The sequence below is a fragment of the Nematostella vectensis genome, chromosome 14, assembly GCF_932526225.1.
Source record: "Nematostella vectensis chromosome 14, jaNemVect1.1, whole genome shotgun sequence".
Lineage (NCBI taxonomy): Eukaryota > Metazoa > Cnidaria > Anthozoa > Actiniaria > Edwardsiidae > Nematostella > Nematostella vectensis.
This window is the reverse complement of record NC_064047.1, coordinates 14,471,627-14,479,747: the sequence shown is the minus strand read 5'-3', so window position 1 is coordinate 14,479,747 and position 8,121 is coordinate 14,471,627. Positions and strand designations below refer to the sequence as shown.

The 8,121-nt window shown below is 39.6% G+C and overlaps 1 protein-coding gene across 2 annotated transcripts; it reads right to left on the bottom strand.

The window, feature by feature from the left end:
- Nucleotides 1-2,185: 2,185 nt before the first annotated feature.
- Nucleotides 2,186-7,868, bottom strand: LOC5503252 (guided entry of tail-anchored proteins factor 1). 2 transcript variants are annotated; one of them, XM_001624300.3, is made up of 6 exons: nucleotides 7,708-7,866; nucleotides 4,873-4,968; nucleotides 3,258-3,327; nucleotides 2,773-2,840; nucleotides 2,456-2,570; nucleotides 2,186-2,385 (listed from the first exon to the last, which is right to left on the bottom strand). In XM_001624300.3, exons 1-6 carry the CDS (start codon nucleotides 7,801-7,803, stop codon nucleotides 2,321-2,323), a joined length of 510 nt encoding a protein of 169 aa, XP_001624350.1. In that variant the 5' UTR covers nucleotides 7,804-7,866; the 3' UTR covers nucleotides 2,186-2,320. The 2 variants fall into 2 exon arrangements, with proteins under 2 accessions (XP_001624350.1, XP_032227497.1); XM_032371606.2 differs by lacking the exon at nucleotides 4,873-4,968 and having other exon boundaries at nucleotides 7,708-7,868.
- Nucleotides 7,869-8,121: the final 253 nt, after the last annotated feature.

Below are 8,121 nucleotides of genomic sequence, written 5' to 3'. Positions count from 1 at the left end.
CATCTCTCCTTGTAGTAACCATCAGCATCACCCATCTCTCCTTGTAGTAACCATCAGCATCACCCATCTCTCCTTGTAGTAACCATCAGCATCACCCATCTCTCCTTGTAGTAACCATCAGCATCACCCATCTCTCCTTGTAGTAACCATCAGCATCACCCATCTCTCCTTGTAGTAACCATCAGCATCACCCATCTCTCCTTGTAGTAACCATCAGCATCACCCATCTCTCCTTGTAGTAACCATCAGCATCACCCATCTCTCCTTGTAGTAACCATCAGCATCACCCATCTCTCCTTGTAGTAACCATCAGCATCACCCATCTCTCCTTGTAGTAACCATCAGCATCACTCATCTCTCCTTGTAATAACCATCAGCATCACCCATCTCTCCTTGTAGTAACCATCAGCATCACCCATCTCTCCTTGTAGTAACCATCAGCATCACCCATCTCTCCTTGTAGTAACCATCAGCATTACCCATCTCTCCTTGTAGTAACCATCAGCATCACCCATCTCTCCTTGTAGTAACCATCAGCATCACCCATCTCTCCTTGTAGTAACCATCAGCATCACCCATCTCTCCTTGTAGTAACCATCAGCATCACCCATCTCTCCTTGTAGTAACCATCAGCATCACCCATCCTCCTTGTAATAACCATCAGCATCACCCATCTCTCCTTGTAGTAACCATCAGCATCACCCATCTCTCCTTGTAGTAACCATCAGCATCACCCATCTCTCCTTGTAGTAACCATCAGCATCACCCATCTCTCCTTGTAGTAACCATCAGCATCACCCATCTCTCCTTGTAATAACCATCAGCATCACCCATCTCTCCTTGTAATAACCATCAGCATCACCCATCTCTCCTTGTAGTAACCATCAGCATCACCCATCTCTCCTTGTAGTAACCATCAGCATCACCCATCTCTCCTTGTAATAACCATCAGCATCACCCATCTCTCCTTGTAGTAACCATCAGCATCACCCATCTCTCCTTGTAGTAACCATCAGCATCACCCATCTCTCCTTGTAGTAACCATCAGCATTACCCATCTCTCCTTGTAGTAACCATCAGCATCACCCATCTCTCCTTGTAGTAACCATCAGCATCACCAATCTCTCCTTGTAGTAACCATCAGCATCACCCATCCTCCTTGTAATAACCATCAGCATCACCCATCTCTCCTTGTAGTAACCATCAGCATCACCCATCTCTCCTTGTAGTAACCATCAGCATTACCCATCTCTCCTTGTAGTAACCATCAGCATCACCCATCTCTCCTTGTAGTAACCATCAGCATCACCCATCTCTCCTTGTAGTAACCATCAGCATCACCCATCTCTCCTTGTAGTAACCATCAGCATCACCAATCTCTCCTTGTAGTAACCATCAGCATCACCCATCCTCCTTGTAATAACCATCAGCATCACCCATCTCTCCTTGTAGTAACCATCAGCATCACCCATCTCTCCTTGTAGTAACCATCAGCATCACCCATCTCTCCTTGTAGTAACCATCAGCATCACCCATCTCTCCTTGTAGTAACCATCAGCATCACCCATCTCTCCTTGTAGTAACCATCAGCATCACCCATCTCTCCTTGTAGTAACCATCAGCATCACCCATCTCTCCTTGTAGTAACCATCAGCATCACCCATCTCCCCTTGTAGTAACCATCAGCATCACCCATCTCTCCTTGTAGTAACCATCAGCATCACCCATCTCTCCTTGTAGTAACCATCAGCATCACCCATCTCTCCTTGTAATAACCATCAGCATCACCCATCTCTCCTTGTAGTAACCATCAGCATCACCCATCTCTCCTTGTAGTAACCATCAGCATCACCCATCTCTCCTTGTAGTAACCATCAGCATCACCCATCTCTCCATGTAGTAACCATCAGCATCACCCATCTCTCCTTGTAGTAACCATCAGCATCACCCATCTCTCCTTGTAGTAACCATCAGCATCACCCATCTCCCCTTGTAGTAACCATCAGCATCACCCATCTCTCCTTGTAGTAACCATCAGCATCACCCATCTCTCCTTGTAGTAACCATCAGCATCACCCATCTCTCCTTGTAATAACCATCAGCATCACCCATCTCCCCTTGTAGTAACCATCAGCATCACCCATCTCTCCTTGTAGTAACCATCAGCATCACCCATCTCTCCTTGTAGTAACCATCAGCATCAGCCGTCCTTTTGAACCAGTTTTAGGTGTAATACCCACGGCTTTTGAGCCTTTTACCGATCCGTTATTGTATATTGATCTACCGATCGATATACAATACCAATCTCTGAAGGAATGTTCTAGATGATGTAGGAGCTGACAATCTGATTGCACGTGACCATCCAGAATGGCAGACCAATCGCACCTACGAAGGACAAGTTTTACCAACGAGTTAATGCAGGAAAACAATTCAATAGTGCCAGTTATTACTGTACCTATGGTGCCAGTAGGGAAAGAGATAATGCTGTGTAGAGGGGAAAACCATGGCTCTGGTAGCTGCACAATTGGTGTCTTTCTATATGTTACCAGGAAGACTATATGGACTGCAAACTGTTGGAAGAAAACACTCTATTTAGTTATCGTGGCCTAGAGTAGAAAAGGTAACCTAAAACTGACAAAAGCAACATAAAATGCGATTACTTTTTGCTATGGCATCTGGGTAATTATTTTTGTGTGACATGTCAATAAATATAGATAAACAGAACCAGTAATTCCTTGTTTTGAGAACTGATTTCAGTAATGGTGAACCTACCAAGCACATAAGAAATATGCCTTTTAGCGACCTTTGCTGTTTCCCTATCTTCTCATTCCTTGATTTTGCTGAAATCAACAAAAAAAATTAACAGCATTCTAATAAAGCTTGGATTATACTTGTATATCCATGTATATATTGTTAGAAGAATACAAGCCTAGATTTTACTTCAAATTAATAACATGCATAATGTCAGAAGAACATAATGATATCAGCTTGGATTATACTAACAACGTAAACATGCCAGTAATTACATGTGTGGGTATTTATTGAAATATCTTTGGGGACTGTTAACATTTATTTTGAATTTTCCAAAAGGCACTGTTTCTTAATAAGTTTCTATGTAATCTTCAACTGTATGGTTGAAATTTTTGTATAATACAAAAAATGGAAATTTTTGGTGGTGGACTGCTCAAAGCTCTGATGAATTTTTCTCTTAATATTTCATTGTATAATAGAACAGAAAAAACACAAGATTTAGGTACCTTTTTCAATGAGATCCTCAGATACTTTGTCAATTTTGCGCTTAAGTCTGACAAACCTTGCAAATTCATCCTGAAAAAAAAAAACCCAGCATTTCTTACAGTATATGTAAGGGTTATAGTATAGGGTTTTAATACTGTCGAGCTTTATATTGGTTACATGATATAGACTAAAGGGAAGTTTGAAGATGTACAATACAATACCTTTAGTACTAGCTGCATCCTCTTTTAAAATTGGCCACAAAATGTTAAACCTCTATCGAGTGCTTTCCTCTAATAAACAACCACAATTGTACAGTCTCACATATATTAATGGCCTTGGTTGGTACAGTCTTACAACATGTATTAATGGCTTTGGTTGGTACAGTCCTACAACATGTATTAATGGCCTTGGTTAGAACAGTCTTACATGTATTAATGGCTTTGGTTGGTACAGTCTTACATGTGTTAATGGCCTTGGTTGGTACAGTCTTACATGTGTTAATGGCCTTGGTTGGTACAGTCTTACATGTGTTAATGGCCTTGGTTGGTACAGTCTTACATGTGTTAATGGCCTTGGTTGGTACAGTCTTACATGTGTTAATGGCCTTGGTTGGTACAGTCTTACATGTGTTAATGGCCTTGGTTGATACAGTCTTACATGTATTAATGGCTTTGGTTGATACAGTCTCAAGTGTATTAATGGCTTTGGTTGGTACAGTCTCACATGTATTAATGGCTTTGGTTAGTACAGTCTCACATGTATTAATGGCCTTGTTTGATACAGTCTTACATGATAGCTGGCAAAATCTAACAGATTTAAAAGTTATTTTGAACCCTGTATACTAATGCCTGTGGACTAATGCCTGTGGACTAATACCTGTATACTAATACCTGTATACTAATACCTGTGGACTTATACCTGTGGACTAATACCTGTATACTAATATCTGTATACTAATACCTGTGGACTAATACCTGTGGACTAATACCTGTATACTAATATCTGTGGACTAATATCTGTATACTAATACCTGTATACTAATATCTGGTGTATACTAATACCTGTGGACTAATACCTGTGGACTAATATCTGTATACTAATATCTGTATACTAATACCTGTGGACTAATACCTGTATACTAATACCTGTATACTAATATCTGTGGACTAATATCTGTATACTAATATCTGTATACTAATACCTGTGGACTAATACCTGTATACTAATACCTGTATACTAATATCTGTGGACTAATACCTGTATACTAATACCTGTATACTAATATCTGTGGACTAATATCTGTATACTAATATCTGTATACTAATACCTGTGGACTAATACCTGTATACTAATACCTGTATACTAATATCTGTGGACTAATATCTGTATACTAATATCTGTGGACTAATATCTGTATACTAATATCTGTATACTAATATCTGTATACTAATACCTGTGGACTAACAACCATCGACTAATAGCTGTATACTAATACCTGTATACTAATATCTGTGGACTAATATCTGTGGACTAATATCTGTATACTAATATCTGTATACTAATATCTGTATACTAATATCTGTATACTAATACCTGTATACTAATACCTGTATACTAATACCTGTATACTAATACCTGTGGACTAATAATGGCCTGCTCTGCCTTCATGCTCTTCAATTCATCTATAGAGGTTTGTTCTCCTGAGGTTGGTTTATTTAATAGCTTAGGGATCTGAAATCACATGATATTAAAAAATATAAGTTCAGATGTTGGGGGAGGGAGATTGGAAAGTTACAATACAACAGAGGTAAAAAACCCTACCCCATCAGTCGGCAAGACAGTGGTATAAAACCCTCCCTGATCAGTCGGCAAGACAGGGGTAAAAAACCCTCCCCTATCAGGACAGGGGTAAAAAGCCCTCCCCCATCAGATGGCAGGACAGAGGTAAAAAGCCCTCCCCCATCAGATGGCAGGACAGAGGTAAAAAAACCTCCCCTTTATGTGTAAAATATCATCTAAGTACTCCCTCCCCCCGAAAAAAAAATGAAGGATGGCCAAAGCTTTTAGCACCAGCAATAGAACTACAAAAACCATGGTAAACATTTTATTGGTTGCTGTTAGTCTGAAATAATCCTTTTCTCACGAAAGGCCAATCACATCGCCATTTTTTTCTCATGCTCAATGCTAAGTCATCTATCGTGGGTGGTTATTTTGAAGCTTTCTTGCAAATAAAATTGCATTTTCAATTATAAACAGCAACAAAGTTGAAGTTCAATCAACGTTCTTTTAGTAATATCTTTTCTAAAATCATTCTATCTCATGTTGTGTCTTTGTTAAGAATAACAAGTTACTACCAGGGGTGGATCCAGACTGATTCGACTGATTCCAGTGAATCATTCAAAATCTCAGAAAAATGTTTTTTTTTGTAGATTTGAATTTTAGAACGTTCAATAAAAATAAACACCTACTGTTGTCTGTTATTTAAACACTATTAGACCTGCATCCTGGGTTGTTTCGCTGTTATTTCTAGCCTATGTTATTTCCTTTATCGCTTGGACAGCATTTCCAGTCCCCCCACGGGAAATATTGCTCCTGATGGTGAGTGATAAATCTAGTTTGGGGGAGGGGACCCATTTAGAAATTTTGTGAGTGAATAAAAATTATGCGCGTGTTCTGGAACTACTCAAGCTCTTCACCGATTGGCTAAGGTCCAAGCAGAATCACTCAAGCTCTGTTTTGATTGGTTGCTATAACGTGTGAATCACTTTGGAATCAGTTGACAATAAAATCCAGATTCTACCCCTGAGAAAGTAGGCCTTTGCTTGCTTTAGCGTGTGATCTCTTGAACACATCTCTCGAACCAAAATCTTGAAAAGCGAAGCATGGCTTCACAAAATGCAGACGTTTCTCGTGGAGAGCCTGTCTGCCGAAAGAAAGAGTGTTATCCTTTTGATTATGGTGTAGAATTTGATCGAATTCAGATCCCGAGAAGTTGGAATTAATGATGAAAATGTGGCGACTGGACGATAGCTCTTCTGAATTCTCTATGAGTAAAAATGGCAATGGAAAGTGGTCGCCTTCGTAAGTGGAAAACATAATGTTTTTAGCAAAACCCCCGGACAGTGTATTCTTAGTATATTAATGGCATTTCTGTTTGCCCTGTGTTTTATTTGGGAAGATTTTGGGCTGTTATTTCAGTAAGGTAAATAGGCTAGTAAAATCATCTCTTGTACTTTCGACATTAGCGTAAGATACCACACAAGCAAAATTGACCAGTACACGAATTTTCGGTGCCTCTAATGGATGAATCTAGAAGAAACATGCAAAGAGGAGAAGTGCCAATAGATCAGCAACTAGATGGGATTATTTCACCGCAAAATTGCTTAGAATTGAGAGGTCATGGAGTCAATTATTGATACGAGTTGCTGTCTGTGTGGCACAAGCTAAGTTATAATGCAAGGGGAGGTTTTTTGTTATATATCACAATCACACCATTTGGATATTGCCAAGGGGGTATTCGAAGAGAATAACTGCTACTTGCCTTGCCACACTTTCAAGAACACAAATTTGGTTGAATTAGGTAGGAATAGTGTATTTATTATCTGCCTAATCGATGAATGAAGTCACTCAGGTTTAAATGGCCATAAGTTTAATACAGCACCGGTGAAACTTAACCTTGAATTTATTATCTGACTATATAAATCCCTAAAATGCCAAATGCATTCTTAAAAATTCTGCAGATTGCATGTTTCAAACACGTAATTTCATACATTTCCTGTTGGGCATGCCCCTATACCCCCCCCCTTGATTGGTCCGTGACCATTTGGAATCAGTCAACGTTAGGCCTGGATCCATCCCTGACTACCATTGAAATACAAGAACTGAGCAGTGTAAGACCAAATGAAGCTGTACACATGCAATAAAAGTGTTGCACTGTTGACTTAGACATTGGGCAAGTCAATTTTCAGGCTTCTGATAGATTCTATAAGTTTGATCGGTTATTGGAATTTACAAATTAGCGATTCCAATCCCAAATCTCTAGTGCCGAGCTCGGGGGTAAATATTTTCGGTGTACAAACGTTTATTAATAACGCAAAAGTCAATAAATATTTTTAAAAGAAAGTGCTGGGATATCCTTAACAAAGATAACTTGTTTTGGAATAGATATTAACTTAATTGACGAAAATGAGAACCAGGATTATTTCGGACTGCCGGGCGTCTAGTCAGTACTCGAGGATTTAGCTAGATTTCCTTAACTCATAATACATTAAAAAACACATTTAAGTTAGTTATATAGAACTGAAGTCTGAAATAAGCGCCCCTTCAAAAAGAGCCCGACGTTAAAACTATCCCAAAAACAAAAAAAACGAACATTTCACCACAGCATGCAAAATAGTCGCGGTTACACAATAAACCCATGCTTGAAAAAATACCAGACAAATAACCCAAAGATTTCTTGACATTACATACCCACGATGATGCCGCCAGTAGGGATTTGAAGACAGTCCGCATTAGCAAGACATACACGAAGCAGAAAACCGTCATTGGGAAGAGCTCGTCCGCCATTTTGAAATCCTTTGTGTGATACCGCTGTGCAAAAAAACTGACAGCAGCAACCGAGACGAAGACGAATGGAAAAACAAAACTCAGAACTACTGGATGATCATGCACTAATCATTTGAAACCCCCACCCCCATGGTCCCGGGGAAGTGTGGGGTTGTGGGGGTTTAGAGCACTTTTGAAGAAGAATTTGTCCCGAGGGGGTGGGGGAATAGACCGTTTTTGACTTTAAGACTTGTCCCCACCATGGGGGCTTGAAGACAAATTAATAATATCACAAATGTACTTTGCAAAAGTCATGTCAGTTTCTGGTTTGAGACTCTT

Coding starts and splice junctions, on each gene's coding strand:
- LOC5503252 (XM_001624300.3), bottom strand. CDS start 7,803: ATGGCGGACGAGCTCTTCCCAATGACGGTTTTCTGCTTCGTGTATGTC. Junction 4,969..7,707: donor TACTGGCGGCATCATCGTGG/GTATGTAATGTC, acceptor ATGTGATTTCAG/ATCCCTAAGCTATTAAATAA. Junction 2,841..3,257: donor TGAGGATCTCATTGAAAAAG/GTACCTAAATCT, acceptor TGTTGATTTCAG/CAAAATCAAGGAATGAGAAG.